Below are 23932 nucleotides of genomic sequence, written 5' to 3'. Positions count from 1 at the left end.
AAATAGTGAGAAAGAAATTAGATATATGGTTTTCTAAATTAAAAAAGGAATATGGAAATGGGTTAAGATATGAACGACATGTAGTTTATAAATGAGAGACGACACATTGAATGCTCCTTAAACACCCAAACGACAGTAAATTAAAAGGAGAGCAAAATTCATTGATTTCAACGAGTACTAGAAAACAATAAAATTTGCCATACTTTTAAATTTTCATAAATATTGCATTCAATTGTATTTAATACAATTTTACATATTCATAAAAAGAAACACTATAATAAATATAATATAAATTTATTTTCTTTTTTACTACTTATTATAAAAAGTAAAAAAAAAAAAGTCAAATGAATTTTGTTCATAAACAAAAAAAATGGCGTCGCCCGGACTCGAACCGGAGACCTTCAGTGTGTTAGACTGACGTGATAACCAACTACACCACGACACCGTTTTTGTTCATAAGAATAATAATTTTTAATTATATATTATATTTTCAAATTTTACTACACTTAAAATCAATTTCCGTTTCTTAAAAATTGTACGTTTTTTAAAACCAAGCCAAGTTGTTTCATTTGTTTTTTAAATGAGAAGCAAAAATTATAACTAAACATTGTGATTAAAGACTAATTATAATTAAAAAAAGGAGAAGAAATCAAAATCGATATAAAATATAATTTTCGATTGATTTGAAGTGATTTATTTATGAAAGTTATTTGTAATGGAATTTTATGTCAAATCAAGACTTAGAAATGGAAAGTTTCAGTCCCAATCAAAATTAGAAGTATATATGTGAAAAAGTTTTTCACAGTTACAATGAAAGATTGAAAAAGTTGTTAATTGTATTATGAGTTTATGGACAATGTTTATGCTCATCAAAAGTCTATCTTGTAAATATCATTCTCCAAAAATATTTAAATTTTAAATTTTAACAAAATATTTTAATAAAATAAAAAAAAAATTAAAAAACTATTTACCTTCCAGTAACGAAATCACTAAAAATCAAATTTATTATACTTAATTTTTCATTTAAAAGTTAAGAAAAAGTAAAGTTTTGATGATTTGTAATTTACTTTTAGGTATGCTTTAAAAAAAATTAAGCATAATTCTAAATACTAAGAAAAGTATTTATCTTTTTTTTTTTTTTAATTTGAGAGAGAAGAACATAAACCGAAATTTAAAGAACATTAAATTAAAAATAAAATCATAATCAAACAAAGTTTCACAGATTTATTATATATAAAATTGATATACACAAACTTAAAACTTCAGAACCAAAATTTCTCATAATTTAATTTCTATTTCTATTTTATTAAAATTATATATTAAAAAAACAACAATCATTCATTTTTTAACTTTTAAAATTTGTTTGAAAGTGAAGTTTGAAAGTTGGAAATGGCACAACAAATACACCCATCAAGGACTTGTAAAACTTCCAAGTCTATTATTTGATTTAACTTTCCAGCTTCAGTATGTCTTCGTTCACTTAAACATTCGTTTTTTTCCTCGATAAGTTCTTGAACTCCGAACGTAATAGTTTGTGAAAATATATACTTTTCTAAACTTCCAAATCACGCACTTTTTCACTGGAAACAGATGGACATATGATAACATGAATACTTATTGATCTTTGAACGAATTTGTAAGGTGTAAGTTGATACCATTGTAAAAATTTAGATTTTAAATTGTTACAATTATTAGTTTATGGTTTTTTAAATTAATTCAACCTCTAAAGTTTAAGGATATAAATTGATATTTGGCTTATGTATTAGCTCTTAACTTTTTTTCATAAACTTACTACCAACGTTTTAAAAAAGCAAACAAAAATTAAAAAACAAACACATATTACTATTAATTTTATTATTGTTGTTGTTATCATCATCATCATAGAGACGTGAATTTTTCTGTACAAGTGAAAGAATACACATGTAATCACTTCCACCATAACAATCACAATCCATTGATATCCATCGTATCTATGGAGGTCAACAACCATATTTTTTCATTTGGAAAAGTTTATTCTAGTTGACATCATTTACACCTACTAGAATCGAAAGACACTTAAACACGTACCGTAGAAGAATTATGTCCGGTTTAAAAAAAGAGTAAAATAGGATTTAATAAAAAAATTAACTTGCCTATATATTACTTACAAATGAGTGTAACACAAAAAGTGTAGAATATAGAATATAGATTATTGAATAACTGAAACATATAATAAAATGATATGAATTTAAAGTTGTTGATATAAATGAAATCTATATTGACTTGACTCTTTCTTACACTTTTAATTGATTAGGATCATTTATTACATAAATATTTAGAAGTCATAAGTCCTACGTGTTTTTGAAAATTATTGCCTCCAAATTTGTCTATCTTAATTGACTTCTTCTCTCACTAATAACTCCAACTCCGAGACTGAACAAATTCAACCTCATACCACGACGTCGTTTCATCTCTATTAAACATAAAATTTAATTAGGGTTAAGAATGATAGATGAAGTTAATTTTTTTTTAAAAGAGGAAATTTAATTACGTTTGCAATTCCAATACAGATTTATTACAATTAATAATATTTGTCAACAAACTTTTGTTTTGAATAATCATATTATAGGGTAGACCGTGGGGGTGGGCTTAGTACAACTTTCAAAGGTGAAACCTATAAATTGAATTTCCTTTTTGTATCCAATTTGGTGGCGGATAAATCCCGGCGTTTGGAGAAAACTTTAAACACTGGAAACCAACTTTCTCCGGAGACTAAGAGTTTCAATATTCTCTAATGCCGAAAAATGGAAAGAAGATTTTTGGATTTTGCTCAAAGGTGTTGTTGCCTTTGGTCTCTCCTCCTTTCTCCAACAATTCTTCTTCAACATCCGAAGTTGCTTCCGAATCCATGATTGATCGGACTTTGCAATCCGCCGCTGAAATTATCAACAAATGGAGCACCCAATCCTTGGCCTATACCCAAGTGTCTTCCATGTTTCACCATAGCAAACAAGAAGCCCTGCGATTCATCCGGTGTGTGAACGAACTCCAAAAGGTTATGTATCTTTTGACCTCTCAGAAACTTGTGTTTTCTCATAGATTGATGCAGACTGCGATGAAGAGACTTCAGGTTGAGTTCTATCGGATTCTTTCCGTGAATCGCGAACCGCTCGATGTAGAATCGAGTCCTGTCCGAGTTCGTACAGCAGAGGATTGTGATGTGAGGAAAGTTTCATCCGTCGCCATGGCGGATCTGAGAGCGATAGCTGATTGTATGATCTCCTCTGGTTATACTAAAGAATGTGTTGAAATTTACACGACTGTTCGCAAATCTGTTGTCGACGAAGGAATGTACCGTCTCGGCATCGGGAAGTTTTCATCGCAAATTATCCGTAAGATGAATTCTGAAGCTGTTGATTTCAGAATCACGAAGTGGTTAGAAGGTGCGATTACTGCAATAACAACGATTTTCAATGCGGAGCGAGATTTGTGCGATTACGTTTTCGTGAGTTCCGAATCCGTTAGGGAATCTTGTTTCACCAAAACATGCAAAGACGGTGCTATGATTCTGTTTGCATTTCCAGAAGTTATCGTGAAGAATCAGAAATCGCAGAAGAATTTGTTCTACTTACTCGATATGTTCACTGTCATATTCGAGAACTGGTCAAGAATCGAATCGATCTTTTCATTTGAATCCACTGAAGTAATTCAATCACAAGCCATCGCCTCGCTCAGCGGTCTATCGGAATCAATCTCCGCAGTTCTCTCAGATTACGAGTCCTCCATTCAAAACGACTCCTCGAATTCCCTCTCCGTCGATGGCGGAATACACTCCTTATCTCTCCAATCTATGGACTGCCTCTCTCACCTCGCCGAGTACCGAGAAATCCTCTACACAATCTTCTCCCGGTGGCCGCCGCCAAAGAAATCAACTCTTCCGTCCGATTCTAATTCCAGTTCTTTAGATTCCGACGACTCTCCAATTTCATCAGTTTCTTCATACATGGCGCGGATAATCTTCATCCTCCTCTGCAAGCTCGACAGTAAAGCAAGGCAATGCGACGACATTTCACTCTCATACCTTTTCTTAGCCAACAATGTCCGATTCGTCATCTGGCAGGTCCAAAGCTCCAACCTCCATTATCTTCTCGGAGAGGAATGGATCGAACTGCACAAAGGAAAAGTAAAACAGTACATCGACAGTTACGAGCAATTGGCATGGGGAAAAGTAATATCGACGCTGCCGGTAAATCCGACGGCGGCTCTTACGACGGCGGAAGTGACGGAGGTTTACGAGAAGTTCAATTCGAGTTTCAAAGAAGCGTACCGGAAACAGAGATCGAGCGTCATACCGGACCCGAAACTCCGATTCGAAATATTGTCGATAGCGAAAAGCTGGTTGCCGGTGTACCGGGAATTTTACAATACGCACAGATTTCCGGTGGGGGAAGAGGTAATTGCAAGATTGACCCCTGAAGATGTAGAAAATTACTTATCTTACCTATTTTTTCCACACGTTGAATCACATTCATTACCCAACTAACAGTATCCTTAAAATTACCATTTTAACCTTCTTCCTTTTTTTTTTTCCTTATATAACTAAACACAAAAATCTATTATTGATGGTTCATATAATTATCATACCATATTATAAAGAATTGTCCAATGATCATATAGATTAAAAAACAAAAAGAATAAAAAGGTAATAAGTTTGGAATATTTTATTAATTAAAATATTGAAATCAATCTGTAACTCGACTCCCGTGAAGTCTATTAAACTCCTAAATTATTATAACCTCAAAATAACAAAGGATAGAAATAGATATACTTCTCTGAAATAATATATGGAAAACTAACCATCTCCATATCATCGATTTATTTTCAGTAGTATGTCCGACTATTTAAAGTTAAACCATAGTTTAAAACTTTAATAGATGAGATAATAATTATTATTTTAAGATCATAAAAAAATAAAATTGAATATTTTGGATTTTTTCAATTAGTTTTTAGTGCTTAAAGTCAATTCAAACATATTTTATGTAAATAATTATTAGTATAGGAAAAAAGAAAATTCAAGTCAAATATATGAACCATTTTCAATGTCTCGTGTTCAAGCATCATAGCTATGCCTACGTATCCCTTTACTAATCACTTTCAATGTTGAGTGTGACGATGACTACGTCCGCATAACACCTCTTTATTAATCGTTTTCAATATCTTTTCTTTAGTAAGCAAAGATTTTAATGTCCATGTCATTGTAGTCAACACAAAAAACTAAACCATTGACTAAACCATTGACAACCAAAACTTCAAGCCTTGCATGTTTCCATGAAACTTCTTTCTATACTTCACTTAATTTTGGAAGTCTAAATATTCTGTTCACTTAGTCATTTAAGTCCATTTTTTTTTGTCACCGATTATCATATTGAATAACAAAATAATATTTGAAGAAAAAACAAATTAATAATAACTAATACTTCATGAATAGATACTAAGGATTAGAGGTGAGCATGATAGACCAAAAAGTCGAACCGGTTGATCAAACCAAAGTCAAGTTAGAGAATGAGAGGGATCAATCGACATCAGTTTGGAAAAATTCCAAATCGAAAAGTAAAAAAATAATCCAAAGAACTAAACTAACCCGATTGACTGACTAACGTTTACTCCTCAGCAAATCGAGTGATCAACCTTACTAGTGACAATGGTGGTACATAATTAATAGCCTTACAAGTTACAATAGAGTTTGAATACTACAAGTAATGTCACACTACTGGATAGTTATAACATGAAAAGTTAAAAAGTAAATATATAATTTCAACTTTAGCCCTTGAACTTTGACGGAAATTTCTAAACCAACAACATGGATACAACATACAAATAATAATACAAAACACAACATCTTTACATGGGGGCCATAAAAGTGGATTTGACAAAGAAGTTAAAAAGGACCCAAGTTGAGATGTTAAAAGTTGAAGGAGCCAAAGTAAGACTTTAGTTCAAGGACCAAAAATGAAAAAAGGATAGAAGTTCAAGGACCAAAACTACAATTTCAACAAGTTGTATTATCTTCTAAGGTACCAGAGGCTGATCAGCGGGTCTTGGGATGTTTTGACATCCAGTACAATGTTGGAGAATATGTTTAAGAGCATCTGTTGCAGGTTGCACTGTCCAACTAGAGTAATGGTGTGAAGGATGAAACAAGTCGTGTTCAGCAGTTGGAGCCAATAGCCCACTTTGAGTGTCCTTTACAAATAAGTCTCCATCAGACCATATGGAACCACTTGACGGCTTTTCCTTGTCTGTTGCCTGAACTCATGATATCAGAGTAAGACATAAATATACGAACCATGGTTCCATTTCACTACACTTTGTTTTGTTCCTTTTCATATACATATATATATATATATATATATATATATATATATATATATATTTTAACTAGTAAAGTTTGTTTTGTTCTACAAAGGTTCTTGGCATTTTGTTTTCGAGTCTCAAGCAGTTTCAAAGTAACTAAACATCTTTAGACATGTGGCACAAACAGAGAGTGAGAGAGATGCATGGACAGGCAAATGAACCCCCAATTTTTAAGATGTATTGTGACCTTTTGTTTGACTAGAGAGATGCATGGACAGGCAAATGAACCCCCAATTTTTAAGATGTATTGTGACCTTTTGTTTGACTAGCGTGTCCATATTTGAATCATGTTGGACACTTGGACACACTGATACTTGTATGTACATGTATCAGACACTTGTTAAGGCCACAAATGTGTTATATATGCATAGAACAATCGTTAAGAATACTAAAAGAACACGCATATGACAATAGTAATTAATTTTGAGGGTGAAATACATCAAACTAATTTTTCAAGCAGACAAGTACATCAACCCATTTACTTTCAATTTTCTTCCGATATAAAGATGATATATATATTGTTAAAAATGTATATTTCAATAATTGTATCCTTGTCATGTCATTTCAAAAACGACATGTCACTGTGTCATGTCATGAGTTATAAAATCAAAACCCGAATCATTGTAAAAACTTTGTCCAGTCCTATGGAACTTGAATTATCAATACTAACATGTTATGGGTTACATCAATGTTTAAGAATGTATAGAGTGAAATTACAGAAAATAGTACACAAACGTGGGTAGAATTCATCAAGGATAAGAAGGAATAACACTTTAGAAGCAAAGCATAAAAAGTCAAAGCTGCATACATTGTGAGATACTTTACCCCTAATCTTATCACGTGTTGATTTAACCATAGACATAATCTACACGTCTACTCGAATCATAAGGACGAAAAAGAATAAATTTACCTTTTCAGTTAGATATTTAAACGCCACCTTTTTCTCTCCTGCTTCGTATATGTTGCACTGAGAGTATATCTGATACAAAATGAAAGCAAGAAACTAAATCACCTATCTTGGAGAAGTTTAAACTAAAGTGTATTTGGGAAAAAGTGAGGTGTATCAAGACCTTTGATTCTACACTAGCACAGACAGCATAGATACCCCAGTTTCTGGTGTAATTATTGTATAGATGCACTTGAGCATATCTAACACGTGGATGCCGTTGACGTGTACCATCGAAAAAACAATGGTGGATAGTGACACGGATACATCGGTCACCAATGTGAGAAGGATCTGCTCCAATGAGCATTGTCTTGTCATGATGTGAGAAGTAACACCTACAGATACACAATGGGCAAAGAAATCAAGCACAATGCTGGATTGTTAAGGTATCAAGAAAGCTCTTAGATGTAGCTTCCTCTCACCTAGAAATAGTGATATCCGTGCTTGCTCGGGTGATATCAATCAACCCATCATCATAGTCTCGGAGGCTGCAACGGTCTATCCATATGTGCTTTGAGTTCGGCTTAATTTGAATTCCATCAACATCATGACCTCTACCACCTTCAAACTCCAAATTACAAATAATCACATGCTCACATTCCTTCAGCCTCAACCCCTTTCCTGTAAGTTTTATCCTTTGACCACGACCATCTACAGTCTTATACGATGACACACTCAAATACGAAGACAAGTCAATTGTGCCCGAAACTTCAAAGATAATCCAAAGAGGCTCTTTCATACGACATCCGAACCTAAGTGATCCCGGACCATCATCTACAAGAGACAGAAAATACAGATTGAAGGATTCCTCAACGAAGAACCAACACAATTATATGATACGAAGTGTATGGAGAATTAGGAAGCAATTGCAAAACTCTTAAAATACAAACCAATAAAGCACAAAGAACAGAATTCTAAATCCAACTCTCTAGCCTTTGTGATTACAAAATTCCTCAACAAAACTTCAGTTCCTCCCCCTCACCCACCAAACAAAGCATACGAAAAAAAGGGAAATGAAACAAAAACAGAGCAAAACAAGAGAGAGTTCTAAGATCATTCATGTACCAAGTACCATTTGTAACAAAGTCTCTCCTAAGTTCCTACATCTCAGCAACTAATCGAATTCTAATACCAACTTCAAACAATCAAATGAAATGCACAGAAACGGGATGATTTATAACAGAAGAACTCTACCATCAACCAGCCTCCAAAGTAGAAAAATCATGATAATTCTAAATCAAGTCAAGAAAACACATTTCCCAAATCTTCAACATCTCAATTTCCACAACTTCATAAAAAAAGGACCCAACAGAGCATAATCCAGAAACCACCAAAATGAATTTTGTACATAAACAAGAGAAAGCAAATAATACCTGCTAAATTAGTAACACAATAAACAGAACCATGGAGACCACCAATGGCAGAGCGACCAAAGCCCTCAGCCTGAGCGGCAAGGGCTCGAAGGCTGGAATCAACATGGGGGTAGGGCAAGGACTGCATATTCGTGGAGGAGGAGGGATTTCGAGAAGTGGGTTCAGATGAAGAGTATTTATTGGAGGGAGAAGGAGCGTTAGTGGTTGGAGAGGTATTTACGCCATGGTTGAAATGCTTGCGGTGGCCATGGGCGTTACCCATTATAACAGAAGGCGATTGGATTGGATTAGATTGGATTGGAGAAATCGAAACAAGGAATTGACAGCTATGGATCGAAGGTTTCCCTGTAAAAATTAGTTAAGGTGAAAGGCGATCGTGAGTTACGGTGAAGGGATTTCTTTCACCGGCCACTGTCTTCTACCTTGCGTTGGGATCAAGGTATCAAGATTTAATCTTTTTTTTTCTCTATACCATTTGCATAGATTTGATATTGACATTTATATGAACATTGGGATAGAAATTCATTAAACACACAAGAAAAAACCTTTTCAAAAAAATAATCCAAGGGAGAATCCTACTCCTATAACTGTTCATAATTCTATTAGATATCACAACTTGGAGGGATTCCAACTACAAATTAGCTATTCTAGTTTGATTAGGAAATAATAAACACGTTCTAAATCATACATATGAAATATCATGATCTAATGGTATAAAATAGTAAACATAATAGATTATAGTAGTTGAAAACGTTGTAATTGAAGCCCAAAATATTGAGGGAAGTGGAATATTATGATCTAATGGTAATGATAGAAGTGGTGTTATTTTTTATGTACAAGTACAATCTAAATCATAGATATGAAATATCATGATCTAATGATAAAGACATGTTTTAATGCAATACAATTCTCTTCTTTTTTTCTAAAGCTATTTGAGTCGAAATGATATATCTTTTCATGTATTGGTGTGTTGTAGACCATAAATATGAAAAATCATATGATCTGATAATAAAAATGTGTTAGAACTAACGTGTCATTTGTCATGTTACTACCATTTACGTTAAAGTGATATATCATATAATGGAGATATGTTTGAACTAACAATAATGCTTTGAGGAACCAAACTATATTTGAGTTGACAACAAAAGTTACTCATGCACAACATAATAAAAACAAATAGAAAGGTTCAATCGACATCCTACCCCAAACTTATAATTATGCATCTTCCTCAATGCAATATAGGAAGTAATAGATCAAAGAGATACTAAGCCTATGATTATGTGGAATTGATCAATTTAGTGGAAAGATTACTTTTGAAGCCATGAAGGTCAACTCCGCCCAAATATTGCATGCAAAAGTACCGGTGATTAAAATAATCATGTGATGAAGAGTGAAAAACAACAAGCGCATGAGCGATGGACGTCAATCAAAGTGCAAGTTGGTAACTAACTTGAATCAATCACAATAGAACCAAAAAACATGTAATATAAGTATTTGGTGTAGCAAATCATGAAATTAAATGCATAGTGTCAGGATATTGGTCATTCATGATATTTTTTGACACTAAAACCCGTTATCTTTACTAATCACTTTCTATCCTTTTAGACTCGTTATCTTTCGATCAATTATTATCAGGATATTGGTCATCCCTTTCAGACACTAAGATGTCACTTTTTGTTTGATGGTGATACATTTTATAATCTTGGCCCTAGGAGGGAAAGACTATCTTAATTTCATGTGAAACAAGGTGAATTTAGTTTCTAATTATTCTGATCAATCTCTTGGTTTGTAGCTAATATATGAAGTATCACTAATAAATCAATCTTAGCTTACATTTTCTTTTAGTTATTGCTAGAGGTTAGTTTTTCAATTAAAATTGTAGACCCTCCATGTTATCAATCATATCTATTTAGTATATGTTCTTTACTTTAAAGAGTTCTATTTACGTTTCTAGTATTTTAATTTTATTTTCAATAAGTTGTCGTTGGGTATCATATAGAGCAATAAATTCTTCAACAAACTTCTTAAGATTGCATGTTTAACGTCTTCAAAGACATAGAAGACCTTCAATTCTTTTCTTCTTCTCCTAAATTTCACGCTCTTTTTTATTATTTTATATCCATTCAAGTTTTTGTAGTCAAACTCCCCCAAGCATTATTTGGAAAGTAAGATTTGTTCTTCGCGTTTGCATGTTAAAACCACCAACCTTTGAAATAAGCAAAGCAAGAACGGGAGATGGAGGATGTGGAATGCAAGATTGTATTTGAAGCCAAGTTCATCCAAAGTCATTGAGTTTCAAGCTTCTTTAGTTGAGTTTGTGTTTCTTGAACTAGATTTGTAGTCTTGAGATTTTTGGAATAGCATAGTTGGATTGATTTTGTAATTCTGGAATTACCATATTAAGTTGGAGTTGATAGAAGGAAGTAATGTTTTGTATATGACAATATTGAACAAATATGTAATATAGCGAAATTTCATACAAATATATAAAGTAATATTCTGTATATGCATATTTAAGTCTCATAAGTGGTTAATCAATTTCAAAAGCACATAACAACAACGGCTCAAATTGAAAATTTTCAAATAACGTGTGCATATTAACAATTATACCAAATATATAGCTTACTATATTTGATTTCTGTAAGCAACTTTACAATTAAGTCCTAAATATTGTAATTAAAAACAGAAGTTAGGATATCACTTCATTTTTTTCACCATTTAACCCATTGTTCAATTCAATTATAAAAGTATAATTTTAATCAATAAAAAATGATTTTAAAATTAACTTTGAATTGTTCAAATTTAAAAGTAGATTACTTGCTATGAGTCGTTTTTTTTTTTTTAGTTTTCTTTTTATTATTTAATATCATTCTTTCCCGAGTAAGATATGAAATTGATAAAAATTTAAGATAAAAACATAAAATAGAGCTTTTTAATGGTTGAAAATTATAAAATATGATAAAAGTTATTCCATGATTAATTTTATATTAATCAAAATTATTATATTACCAAACTTTATGTTAATGAAATGAATGAGTTGATGAAGATTATTTTCCATCTAAAGAAAACTAATTTAATTTACATAACTTAATAATATTATTAATAGAAAAAAACAAATCCAGTTTTGTTTTTCCTTGAAGATTTCCACCCATCTTCCCTTTCTCTCTGAATACCCATGAAATTTTTTCCTCCTCTGCATCGAAATCTTAATCAAATTCTTCTCACAATGGTGATTTTGTAGGGTGGGTTCTCTTGAATTTCACCCATGGGGTTTGGGATCAAACCAGGTATTCTTCTTTCTCATATTTTCCATTTCATTTTACTCGTTTTTCCTCTTTTTGTTGGTGTTGGAAATGTTTTGTAATCCATTGATTCTTCGTTGAGAAAATGAACAGAAATGGCTTTTTGAGTTGAGGGATTATTGACATTGGAAGAACGATTTAGATAGGGATTTATTATTGTTTTTTCTTTCTTCCTTATTTTGATTTATGGGTTAATGGGGATTGATGTATTGGAAGAAACTGCATTCATTTTGATGTTGGGATTGCCACATTGTGCCCATTGGGGATTTTTGTGATTTTTTAGGATACATGAAATGCTTTTGATTGGATTTTTGCGGGGTTTTCTATGGTACTAGGCATGAGAGACCTGGAGACAGGGCTGAGGCTCTCGTCCAGCACTAATTGTCTGTACGAGCTACAGCCTCCGCCTTCTCCGACGACACCGACTTTGGTGCTGTCCAATTCAGGCAAGACGTTACTCGTATCAAATTCGAGTAAGTCTCTGGTTTTATCCAATTCTGGGAAGAGGTTCGATAAGAAGAAGTATGTGAAGCAGGTGACAGGCAGACACAATGACACTGAGCTGCATTTGGCAGCGCAACGGGGTGATTTAACTGCTGTGAGACAGATTTTGGGTGAAATTGATGCTCAGATGGTTGGTACTTTGAGTGGAGCAGATTTTGATGCAGAGGTTGCAGAGATAAGGTCTGCTATTGTGAATGAGGTGAATGAGTTAGGAGAGACAGCGCTGTTTACCGCAGCCGAGAAGGGGCATTTGGCTATTGTGAAGGAGTTGTTGCAGTATTCCACCAAGGAAGGCATGACTATGAAGAATAGGTCTGGTTTTGATCCTTTCCATATTGCTGCAAGTCAAGGTCATGAAGGTATCTTGTCCCTATATAAGCTTATTTTCTTTTGTTTCTATCATTTTTGTCACTTCAAGTTTTTCCTTCATGATGGGTTTTGCTGTGTGTGTATAGTTGAATGGAGTTTTTGTGACCTAGTCTTATTTGGAAAATGCTAATCCATGAACTTGTACCATTCCAATTGTTCTAATCAACCAATTTTCGTAGTGGGGACCAGGCATATTTGAATCCACCAATCTGTTGCTTCATTCATGTGTTAAAATTCGTGTTTTGTTGATTTGTCTCTAGATGGATTGAAGGATGGTATAGGCCTTCAATCAAGAAATATGGATGTAGCTATTACTTATCTCACATAGAGTTACAAATCCCATCTTCATCTTAAATGGTACCTCATTTTTAGGTAAGTGCTGCCTCATCATTAATTGACGCATTTCAGTAGAAATGGGACATCTTTTAAGAAATAAGAGACCCTAAAGAAATTTGAACAAGCAAGCATGATTTGGATGCTACTGTTGTAGTTTCTAACAACATAAAAGGATGTGTTACTTCTATTGTATATGGTTGTACTTGAGCATCTGCATGTTGTAGTTTCAATTCAACTCAGTTAGTAATTATCTTTTGCAGCCATCGTCCAGGTATTGTTAGAGCACGATCCAGGGTTGAGTAAAACAGTTGGGCAATCAAATGCAACTCCTATTATTTCTGCTGCTACAAGAGGTCATATTGGAGTAGTCAATGTGTTGCTTTCAACCGATTCTAGCTCGCTAGAGATATCTAGGTCCAATGGGAAGAATGCACTACATTTAGCTGCTCGACAAGGGCATGTTGAAATTGTGAAAGCTTTGCTTCGCAAAGATCCACAACTGGCACGAAGGAATGATAAGAAAGGGCAGACAGCATTGCATATGGCTGTAAAAGGAACTAGTTGTGAAGTGGTGAAATTGCTTCTTAAAGCGGATCCAGCTCTTGTTATGCTTCCTGACAGGTTCGGCAACACTGCATTACATATTGCAACCAGGAAAAGGAGGGCAGAGGTATCAATTGGTATTGCAAAAAGTAATTACGTGCAATCATGTATTTACCATATTTGACCATGTCTATGAATTAGAATTTTCATTGTTTGACGTTTTTGTTTTGGTTTTTAGTTTTTCACTTGAGTTTGAGAACATGGTTGGAAATAAAAAAGTGTATATATGTGAATGATAATATCAGAGACCAAGCTCATCTTAGGTTAGAAGGAACTCAATAGTACAAAATTTGGTACCTTGATGTGGGTGATTTTGGACATTTTGTAGTTTATTGAATTGAAATGGAAAGAATAGATATACGATTTCTAAGCTGCTGGGATGCTTAGATCCCTCCCACGAGATGTTCCAAATTACTGTAGAAGATTTATGTTTTGACTTTCCTCCATAACTAAGTCATATTAGGTAGTTTAAGGTACTTGGTCTATCTAACCAATTCTGGGGCAGCTGAAGTCAGGCATTAAGTTTGCCCAATTTGCCTATGCCTACTTGACAAAATTACAAACTTTTAGCAATTGATTTTGATAGAATTTGTGGTAGAAATACATGGATGATTATAACCCCAAGGGTGCCACAATGGCAAAAGCTTTTTACATGACATAGGATAAAGAAAACACCGCCTTAAGTCTCCTCACTAGAACTTAGAATATTGAGGTTCACCAAATGCTCCAGGGTTCGGCCAGGCTCCAAGGTATCTAAACACGATGATTGGATGGTGATTTCTAGGTATAAGAAAGGTTTTTTCTGCTAGGTTCTTATTTGAAATTGTATGACCACGACTTTTGTTTTCTAAGGAAACTGTGGTTTGTTTTGTTTACTAATTGTTGTTTATTTATTTATTATTATTGTTCTTTTTGTAAAAGTTGAAGAATTATGCTAAATGCCTGTTACAACAGGGAGAAAGAGCAATTTCCAAGGGCATATACTTAATTTTTTTAGCAGAACCTTTTTGGATGTTGAACGATCTTAAATAATTGCAAATTTGTTACAAGCTACCTCTCATGAATACTTGTAATTCTTGCAGATTGTCAATGCATTAGTATTACTTCGGGACACAAATGTGAATGCATTGTCTAGAGACCTTAAAACAGCCTACGACATAGCTGAAGGACTTCCGCTATCTGAAGAAACCTCGGAGATAAAAGAATGCTTAGCACGCTGCGGGGCAGTAAGTGCAAATGATCTCAATCAACCCCGAGATGAGCTAAGAAAAACAGTGACGGAGATAAAAAAGGATGTCCATATTCAGCTTGAACAAGCTCGCAAGACAAACAGAAACATGAATGGGATAGCAAAGGAACTCCGGAAACTCCATAGAGCTGGAATAAACAATGCAACCAACTCGATCACAGTTGTTGCTGTGCTCTTTGCAACAGTTGCATTCGCAGCAATTTTCACAGTTCCGGGTGGCGATGATGATACTGGGATGGCTGTGATGGTTGGCAGTCCATCATTCCAAGTGTTCTTCATATTTAATGCAATTGCCCTGTTCACATCCTTGGCAGTCGTTGTGGTACAAATAACAGTTGTAAGAGGAGAGACAAAATCAGAGAGAAGAGTTGTAGAAGTAATCAATAAGTTGATGTGGTTGGCTTCCGTTTGCACTACAATAGCATTTATCTCTTCATCTTACATCGTTGTTGGTCGGCGTAACAGATGGGCAGCTGTTCTCATTTCCATCATCGGTGGCCTAACAATGACTGGAATTCTAGGTTCAATGACATACTATGTGATCAAGTACAAACGTGTCCGAAGGGTGAGGAAAAAGATGAAGCTTATGAGGAATGGAAACAATTTATCGCGTCATTCAGAGTCGGATTCGGAAGTAAATCCAATCTATGCCATATGATCCTACATACATTTGGAACATGGCTACGTTGCGGAATTACCCTACATGCTGCAGTTCGGCACCGAGGGAACTTGTGTTGTGTTAGAGGATGTAATACTACTACTCTCGGTTCCCATTTTTAGACCATCACTCCTCGTTGATGCAGACATTTTTTTGATCAGATGATGAAACGCATCTGTTCTTAAAAGCCCATTGGGTTAAGATAAAGATTTATTGGATGTCTTTGGCGTATGTGAAACATACAACTTTGGAGGCTAAGTTGTATTGAATCGTCCAAGCCAGCTCGAAAATATCATTCATAATGGTTTATGCATATATTTATCCTAATGTAATTAATACATAGTGAATTTGTTATTATTACTAAAAGAAAACTTTTTTAAAAAAGAAAAAGAAAAAAAGAAAAAGAGGGAAAATAGTGAAGAAGATTGCTTGGTTGTAAAGTAAAATTTTGCTTGGTTGTAAAGTAAAATTTTGTATCTGTTTTGTTCTTACTTTCCACGAAGAAACTCATTGTCAGTGAAAGACTGAGGTTTCAATTTTGACAGTATTAACTTCATTCAAAAGCTTCTTAAATGTCTTCAATGCCCTTTCAGTTATATCATATTATATATATATATATATATATATATATATATATATATATAATTTTTAAATGTGAGATGTTAGTTATTACACTTTAGGAGGTATTTTAGACATTAAGATGAAAGTATGAAGTTTGAAAATGATATATATATTGAACTTTTGAACCGGAGTTGTTAGTACCAAACTTTATATCAATTGAGCTATGCTTAAAGCTAATATAACAAAAAGAAGATAAAAGGTAAGGGAACATAAGCCATTAATCTTAAACTTATAAGGATGTTGAGAGATTCAATGACATAAAAAAGGAAAAAGGTGGAAGTGGGAAAAGCATAAAGCTGATTTTTTGAAGAGTTTATAAGCACATGAAACTACAAAATTCAAACCAAATTTCAATGTTATCTAAAACAGTCACTCTCTTTTGTTCTCAACTTACACTTTTTTAAAAAAAATGATAAAATGAACCTTAATGCTGTACTGTCTGAACATGAAGCTAAAATGGAAGTATTTAAAAATACTTCAAAAAGTAAACCCTTAACCAAATTCAACTCTCCATCCAAAGTGTGTGGGACACCTTCTTAGGGTTTAGTTGTGTGGACTGAATATACTTGAGAACGAAAGCGCAAATACATTTGTATACTTTTGTTGTAGGGAGCAGGTCGGTCTCTCTTTTTATTACATTTGAACTGATGTGGTTATTTATAATTTGTGAATTATAATAGTTTGTACGATATAATAGTGTAAAATATTGTAGACTGAGTTGGAAACCGTAACTTTGAGGAGTGTAGTTTGACCCAAAAGTATAAAACAAAAAAACCAAGATAAAATAATATAAAGATAGTACTAGATTTGATCCTAAGCTTAATGGGGATTAGGAAATTCATTAGGATCAAGATGAATCATAGTCAAAATCTTTCTTTTATGTAAATACACCCTTATGACTCCATATACCTACGTAATAACTTATTAACTTCTTCTCATCATGTAATTCTCTTACCGCATCATTAGAGCCACCTTTTGCAGGTCCTCCACTGATGTCATGTGTGTTAAGGTAAATAGTCCTAAACTTTATCGTTGCACCCAGTTGAACTTAAGATCGAAACAACCCCTCTAAGTGACTAGCCTATGCTAAAGTTAATCACTGTGTAAGTAAATATGTTTTAACCACCGAGTATTTACCTCTCATTAGTTTTTGAACGATTAAACATCACAAATGAAAAGAGAGAGAAAAAAAGATGATCTCTTGTCATATATTTTCATTATAATTATATGTTCCAATAGACTAGTGAGTCAAAGCTCATGTCCTTGTTATGCTCGTGGAGATGTCATCGTCTTGGTTGCAAGTACATGCTCACCTTTGACCACTTTCATCATCTATATGTCCTTTGACATCAACATGTGGACTCCCATTTTGACCGAGCTTGAAAACAATGTTTAAAATATCGATGTCGACAAAAATATCAATTCTACAATACACTAAAAATATTGACATTTCAATATATACTTGAAACAATACGAATACAAAGAGGTGGAAATGTGTGTAAAACATATAACAACATCTTCATCTCACATCAGTAAACAACTAGAGAAGTAGATGAATGGAAGGATGAAAATTGAGATTTAGTTTTAGGAACATTGGATTCACCCCAAGTTTAGTTGCATAAACAAATTTAAATTTAAGAAGAAGAAAAATGTGAAGGAAAAGAAAAATGAAAAAAAAGAAAAGAAAAGAGAGAGATGCTTTGAATATTTGATTTTATCTGACAGTGTCCACATGCTCTTCTGCCTTGGCTAATGGCTCCTCCCAATAATGTCATCCACACTAACTCACAAACACCATTTCATTTCCAATCTCTCTTCTCAATCAAACATACCACCAAATTTCTTTCCCTCTTCTTCTTTCTTATTATTATTCCTCATGATTCCATCCAATTCAAATTACACTGTGAAAGAATGAGATGTAATGAGGTTAGTTTGAGTGATGATATGATTATAGAGAGAACAAAATCTTATGGATGCTCAGAATCAATAAAATCTTTCTATTTTATTAATAATAGGGCAAAAGATTTTTTGTTTGCTTCTGCAGTTTGGTGAAAAATATTATATTGTGTAAATATATAAATATAAATCTACTTTATTATATTCATGAGGTGACTTCAACTGATGCAAACAAAAACATATATATATATAAAATATATAATTTGATTGGATTGAAACAAAAACAAAGTTTTCAATATCTTTTTTTTTCATAAAGAAATTTATTTTAAATGATTTTTATTGTCTCTTGCAAATGGGGCACAAAAATGATTATGAAGGACAATTCAAAGTACTTTGATGCTAAAAGGACAAACAAGCAAGAGATTAGGATTTAATATTTTCAAATTTTAGACTTAGAGATAGAAACTAAATTTTAAATATATATTGTTTTGAAATTTAGTGGTTGAAATGTAATATTAGTTAAATATGCTTATTTTCAAGACTATGATTTATATATATATATCAATTATCTATTTTATGAAATTTTGATGGATGAACTTGGACTTAAATTTGTGTTATTTTTAAATATAATAAAATGAATCAAACGGTTTATAAATATAGCATAATATTATCGATAGATATTGATAAATACTTATAGACTACAACAATTTATTGTTGATGAGTATTAGTAGGTGTTAAATCTTCTGTCAATGACAAACAATGAAATTTTGTTATATTTGTAAGTATTCTTAACAGTTTTGTCACTTAAAATAATTTCTTTTCGATTATATTTACGGTTCGAGAACTTTACACAATCAATCCTCTGAAATCTTAAACTTTCAAAAAGTAAAATGTATACTCTCCTCAAATTTTTATTTTAAAATCATGAATGCTATAACTTTTTGTATTCTTTTTTTTAAATGGAAGTATTTCTTTTAATATAACAATTATAGGAAATTTAGATTGAATCTTCCATCTAAAAGATTGTGTCAGTTAAACTAAACTTATTCCGGTTGAACGGAAGTAAAACGAAAGTGAGAATTAAAAATATTTTTTAAAAAAAATCTAACAATTAACTAATTTTTTCAAATTTTATTGTAAAAGAGCTAATAAATAACAATATTTTTTTGAAGAAAAACAATTAGTGAAGATTAAATTTAAAATTTTATTGGAGAGTGTATTAACACAATTAAAAATACAAAAACTGAACAATTTCAGATTTAAAATTATTTGAATATCAATTTGATTTTCTTTTCTTTTTTTTTTTCCCACTTTTTCTAGTTTGTTTATATATTCGATAATGTATTTTGTAAGCGATAGATGTTCTCTTGATTTACAGGTAAAAAAGATTAGTCACCTTTAAACAAATTTGAAAATAAGAGTAAGAAACTAATTCAAACCACGATGAAACGTGTTGTCATTTATTGATTTTGATAATGTACGGTAATGTTAAAATTTGAATTAAAAAAAACGTACATGGCTCTCTTACGTGACAAACAAATTTTGTAATTTAAAAAGAACACGACTTTGAGTAATCTCAAGTTAATTCTAAAGGCAAATGTATTAGAGCACATGGATCTTAGCATGCTTCATTTATCAAATTTGAAGACGTAGCCTTGTTCTTGACCGATGAGGTTTAGGGTTGAGACCCAAATTATCCTCTTCTCAAGCTTCAAATATGCGATGTCATTTTTAATTGGCCACAAAAACAATCCATAATTGAATAGCTGATTTATTTTTAAGCGATCAATAATCATATTTTATAAATCAAGAATCTAAAATAAATAAAAAATTTAATATAAAAAATAGGATATGTTTAAAGAAATATAAATTGATATTTGATCTTATTATATTAATTCATATCTCATTTGATGTTACACTCTTATGTTAGAAAACTTATATATAAAAGAAAAGGATAGATAATTCCAAACAAATCATTTGTCTTTGAAAGAGAAAAGGAAACGTCAAAGCAATCATATATTACTAAATATTTTTTCAAAAAATCACTTTCAAATTAACTAATCCAACACTTTAAAAGTATTAATGTCGTAGTCTCAATATAGTATCAACACTTCTTTCAAACGTAACGCATAAACGTGATACAAGGATCTAAGCATTTATTCTATTTCTTTTGACATCTCATATTAAAATCTTCAAACATTCACTTTAATCATAACGGACCATCATAACATATTGAACGTGTATATAGCAAGCATGTGACGACAGAACAAGAACAAGTATGGAAATCATCACAAACCAATACTTAACTTTTCTTTCTTTTTCACATACTTTTTTTCTTCTTCTTTCCCCTTTTCATTAAAGAGTTAAAAAGAATTTTTATTAAAGAAAAAGAAAAGATTGAGATTCAGCAATAACTTTATTATGCAATTGGGATCTTCCATGGTTGGTTATTTGAGAGTGTGAAGCTGTATAAAGCTGCCTCAAAGTTTCAGATACCATTTGGAATCTATGAAAAAACTGAGTGATAAAAAGTACTTTTTATTTTCATTTTGAATTTACTTATAAGGTCATGATGATATATGCAAATGTTTGCTTTTGCAATCTTTTTAGCTGTCATTGAGTGGAGAAGAGAAAGGGTACTTCTCTAAAACTATGATAATGATAGTAACCAAAAATAAAAGATGAATTACTATTTTTATCAATTTTTTTGTTCAATTTTAATCATGAAAACGAGTTGTTGTCAAATTATGGTTAATATTTATTGAAATTTGTTAGAAAATAATAATAATTTTATATATAAAAAAATACAATATATAAGATCAAATTTTAGGGTTTCTTTTCTTTGTCATAGGGAAAGTACTTTGGAGAAGAAGAGGGAGAGGGTGTCCTTTACATTTGGGTAAGGCTGTCCTTTGAGAACCCATTTTATCCATTCAACATTGTCAAAATCAACCTTCCAATGTAATAATATCTTCCTCTCTTCTCACATTTTGATGCTACAAATAATAATAAAATGTTTCGTCGTCACGGGTGAAATTGTATGATTTCTTCTTAAATATTATTCAAACACAGGGTCGGGTCTTCATTACATATATATGTTTATTTCGACCGACATATTATTAGTCTATTTTTCTCTAACTACAAACGATCGAGGTGGGGTGATACATTTAGAATTTCGTACTTCTAATATAAATTGAAGGATTTAATTGATAAGCTCTACTCATGATGTTGAGTAGACATGAGTTTGTTAGCTTTGCAAGTCCATAGAGATGAATCTCTTCGATACTAATTCTTAGGTTTGTAGATTTTGAAAAGATGGATCATTTTCATAATTTATTTCACCTTAAAATATATCGACAAGATCATTACATATTCGATCCTTACAAGTGAGTTGGACATGTTAACTTACCTAAATGTTTAACATATGATTTTCAATTTTCGATATCATCTATCTATATGAAGAAAGAAAGAGAGATGTTTAAATATAGTAATCAGTAATCTTACAATCATTTATGGAGGGGGAAATGATTGAATATAAATCAGCTGAATCTAACAGCTTACAAACATGAACTCAACAGGAAATAACTCAGAGGAAGAAAGAAAAACTCAAAAAGTAATGAAATAGAGAGCTGTTTGATTGAACTCAAACAACTATACAATTTTGTACATAAAGAAAGAACATAACAATATAATAATAATTATTATAGCATACTGAATGATTTAGAACATCCTTGTTACAATAATATAATCTTAAATCTATGTTTCTTCTTCATCATCTTCAAGCTGAATCTTCATTGTTGAGCTTCAAATCTACCTTCAACTTCCTCAGTTACTTCAAATCCACAATCAAACTCAGCAGAAAAAGAAAAAGAGAGTATAGTGATACTGAAGCCATCGTCAAATCCTGCAAAGTTGGGAAGTTTTCTGATCCCCACAAGGCAAAACCTTAGAAACAGAGAGAGAGCAAGTTTGTAGTTGAGATTCAGATTCATTTTTTCTTGAATTAACAATCATCTTTTGAGATTGTTTACAGTGAGCAATTGCCCCTTCAATGGAGTTCTCTATCTCTGAATTTGAACTTATGCTTCTCTTAAATGACTGCAGATCACAAAACCCATTTGAACTAAAAGAAAATGATGAAGATAAAGATGAAGAACCTGAGGAAGAAGTTGAACAAGAAGAAGAAGTTTTGTTGTTATTATTAGTTGAAGAAGAAGAAGAAGAGGAAGTTCTCTGAATTGCCCCAGAAAATGACCTTCTATGATTGTTAATATTCAAAATCCCACCATAGAATTCTTCAGCTTTTTCCTTCTCTAAAGTTTGATTCGGAATCTGCCATTTGTTATAATCAATTCTACCAAAAGGGGTTTTTTTGGAAACTTTAATGAACTTTCCTGAATTTCTCCTGTTTTCAAAAATGTTCTCCGTTTCTTCATTGAAAACAGAGGATCTGTTGTTAGAAGAACAAACAGATTTCCCAAATAATGATTTGAAATAAGCTTGTGAAGATTGTTTCAATTGCTTCACTTTCTTTGACCATGATTTTGTTGTTGCTGTTGTTGGGTTAACAAAATCCTTTATAATTTCCCCTCTAAACCCCAACAAAAACTCATCCGGGTTCAACTCGCAACTCGGTCTGCACGACTCACTGGGTGACACATTGCACGACTCGGGAGGTGGAGCTTTAATGGAGATGAAAGGAATCTCGAAATTTTCTGAGAAAGATTCCGCTTTTCTTGATGGGTTCTGGGAGTTGGGGCTATGAAGAAGCTTTTGAACCATTTGTAAACGGGGGGGGAGGTGGAGAGGGAGTAATTTTCCTTTGTAGAACAGATCGTCGGCTGGCGAAGTTGTCGCCTCTGTTTCGCCGGAAAATGATGTCATTTGAAATTGGAACTCGAAATCTCTGGCCGCCTGCGGTGGCGGTGGCGGTGGCGGGGGTGATCCAATGGAATAGCAAAATGATTTGGAAGAAGGGGAAGAGGTGAGTTCCATGTCAATGTAGTCTTCTTCTGCGGGAGCGGAGGCGAATGGAGCATTGGCGGTGGCCATGGCAGTGTGTAGCCGGAGAGAGTGGCAGAGAAGACAGAGAGAGAGAGAGAGAAAGGGGTAAGGCACAATCACAAGTGTGAGATCGTTGGTTTTTATTGGTAAGTTCAAATTTTCTTTCCCATGGCTGCAGCCTTTCTTTATAATATATATATATATAGCTTTTCCAAAGTATGAATAATCAGAAATTTATAAAATAATTTTTTGATTAAATTAGAGATTTGCAAGATTTAGTTTTGAGTTAAATTTGTTTGTTCTAAATCATTATTACTTTTATTTTTATTATTGGAGTATAAATCATTTAAAATTTTGAAAAAAAATTAAAATTTAAAGATGTATAGAGATGATTCAAGACTATATGATGATGCAAATTTTTATTCCATCTCACCTACCACACCATTTTGTATTTTAATTTATGTCCAAGGAACTTTCACTCCCAAAGATATTACTTTTGTAGTTATGAGATGATATATTATTTGTGCTAATTAAAATTAAGAGTCGATGACAATAACTATAATATTGCTTTGTGTAGTTGTGGTGCAATCATAAATATATGTGCTGATTGGTTGGAGAGAACAACAACTCTAGAAAAATAGAATTGAGTTAACATTAAAGCAACTGACGTCATGCCTA

The 23932-nt window shown here is 32.5% G+C and overlaps 4 protein-coding genes and 1 non-coding gene across 5 annotated transcripts; 2 read left to right on the top strand and 3 right to left on the bottom strand.

Annotated features, from left to right (window-relative positions):
* Positions 1 to 371: 371 nt before the first annotated feature.
* On the bottom strand, positions 372 to 445 carry TRNAV-AAC. Its single transcript has one exon. It is a non-coding gene; the product is annotated as a tRNA-Val (tRNA).
* Positions 446 to 2622: 2177 nt separating this feature from the next.
* LOC101209042 (exocyst complex component EXO70H1) lies at positions 2623 to 4559 on the top strand. The gene has a single exon (XM_004142166.2). The coding sequence runs from the start codon at positions 2774 to 2776 to the stop codon at positions 4520 to 4522; it is 1749 nt and encodes a 582-aa protein (XP_004142214.1). The 5' UTR covers positions 2623 to 2773; the 3' UTR covers positions 4523 to 4559.
* A 1113-nt stretch (positions 4560 to 5672) lies between these two features.
* Positions 5673 to 9191, bottom strand: LOC101219724 (probable pectate lyase 4). Its single transcript, XM_004142045.3, has 5 exons — positions 8713 to 9191; positions 7762 to 8113; positions 7464 to 7674; positions 7304 to 7372; positions 5673 to 6285 (listed from the first exon to the last, which is right to left on the bottom strand). Exons 1-5 carry the CDS (start codon positions 8972 to 8974, stop codon positions 6049 to 6051), a joined length of 1131 nt encoding a protein of 376 aa, XP_004142093.1. The 5' UTR covers positions 8975 to 9191; the 3' UTR covers positions 5673 to 6048.
* A 2655-nt stretch (positions 9192 to 11846) lies between these two features.
* On the top strand, positions 11847 to 16306 carry LOC101209287 (ankyrin repeat-containing protein ITN1). The gene is made up of 4 exons (XM_011655311.2): positions 11847 to 11999; positions 12350 to 12877; positions 13484 to 13893; positions 14909 to 16306. Exons 1-4 carry the CDS (start codon positions 11978 to 11980, stop codon positions 15731 to 15733), a joined length of 1785 nt encoding a protein of 594 aa, XP_011653613.1. The 5' UTR covers positions 11847 to 11977; the 3' UTR covers positions 15734 to 16306.
* Positions 16307 to 22147: 5841 nt separating this feature from the next.
* LOC101209532 (probable membrane-associated kinase regulator 4) lies at positions 22148 to 23302 on the bottom strand. The gene is made up of 2 exons (XM_004142168.2): positions 22493 to 23302; positions 22148 to 22348 (listed from the first exon to the last, which is right to left on the bottom strand). Exons 1-2 carry the CDS (start codon positions 23300 to 23302, stop codon positions 22148 to 22150), a joined length of 1011 nt encoding a protein of 336 aa, XP_004142216.2.
* Between the last annotated feature and the right edge of the window lie 630 nt (positions 23303 to 23932).

This window comes from Cucumis sativus, chromosome 4 (genome assembly GCF_000004075.3).
Source record: "Cucumis sativus cultivar 9930 chromosome 4, Cucumber_9930_V3, whole genome shotgun sequence".
NCBI classification, from domain to species: domain Eukaryota; kingdom Viridiplantae; phylum Streptophyta; class Magnoliopsida; order Cucurbitales; family Cucurbitaceae; genus Cucumis; species Cucumis sativus.
Note: the sequence above shows the minus strand (reverse complement) of the source record. Positions and strands in the feature narration are given on the sequence as shown.

Excerpts from the sequence above, each read along its gene's own strand:
- LOC101209042 (XM_004142166.2), top strand. The coding sequence starts at position 2,774 with ATGCCGAAAAATGGAAAGAAGATTTTTGGATTTTGCTCAAAGGTGTTG.
- LOC101219724 (XM_004142045.3), bottom strand. The coding sequence starts at position 8,974 with ATGGGTAACGCCCATGGCCACCGCAAGCATTTCAACCATGGCGTAAAT. Across the intron at positions 8,114-8,712 it reads TTGTGTTACTAATTTAGCAG|ATGATGGTCCGGGATCACTT; the intron begins GTATTATTTGCT and ends TGTCTCTTGTAG. Across the intron at positions 7,675-7,761 it reads ACGGATATCACTATTTCTAG|GTGTTACTTCTCACATCATG; the intron begins GTGAGAGGAAGC and ends GTGTATCTGTAG.
- LOC101209287 (XM_011655311.2), top strand. The coding sequence starts at position 11,978 with ATGGGGTTTGGGATCAAACCAG. Across the intron at positions 12,000-12,349 it reads GGGGTTTGGGATCAAACCAG|GCATGAGAGACCTGGAGACA; the intron begins GTATTCTTCTTT and ends CTATGGTACTAG. Across the intron at positions 12,878-13,483 it reads TGCAAGTCAAGGTCATGAAG|CCATCGTCCAGGTATTGTTA; the intron begins GTATCTTGTCCC and ends TATCTTTTGCAG.
- LOC101209532 (XM_004142168.2), bottom strand. The coding sequence starts at position 23,302 with ATGGCCACCGCCAATGCTCCATTCGCCTCCGCTCCCGCAGAAGAAGAC. Across the intron at positions 22,349-22,492 it reads ATAGAAGGTCATTTTCTGGG|TCATTTAAGAGAAGCATAAG; the intron begins GCAATTCAGAGA and ends TGTGATCTGCAG.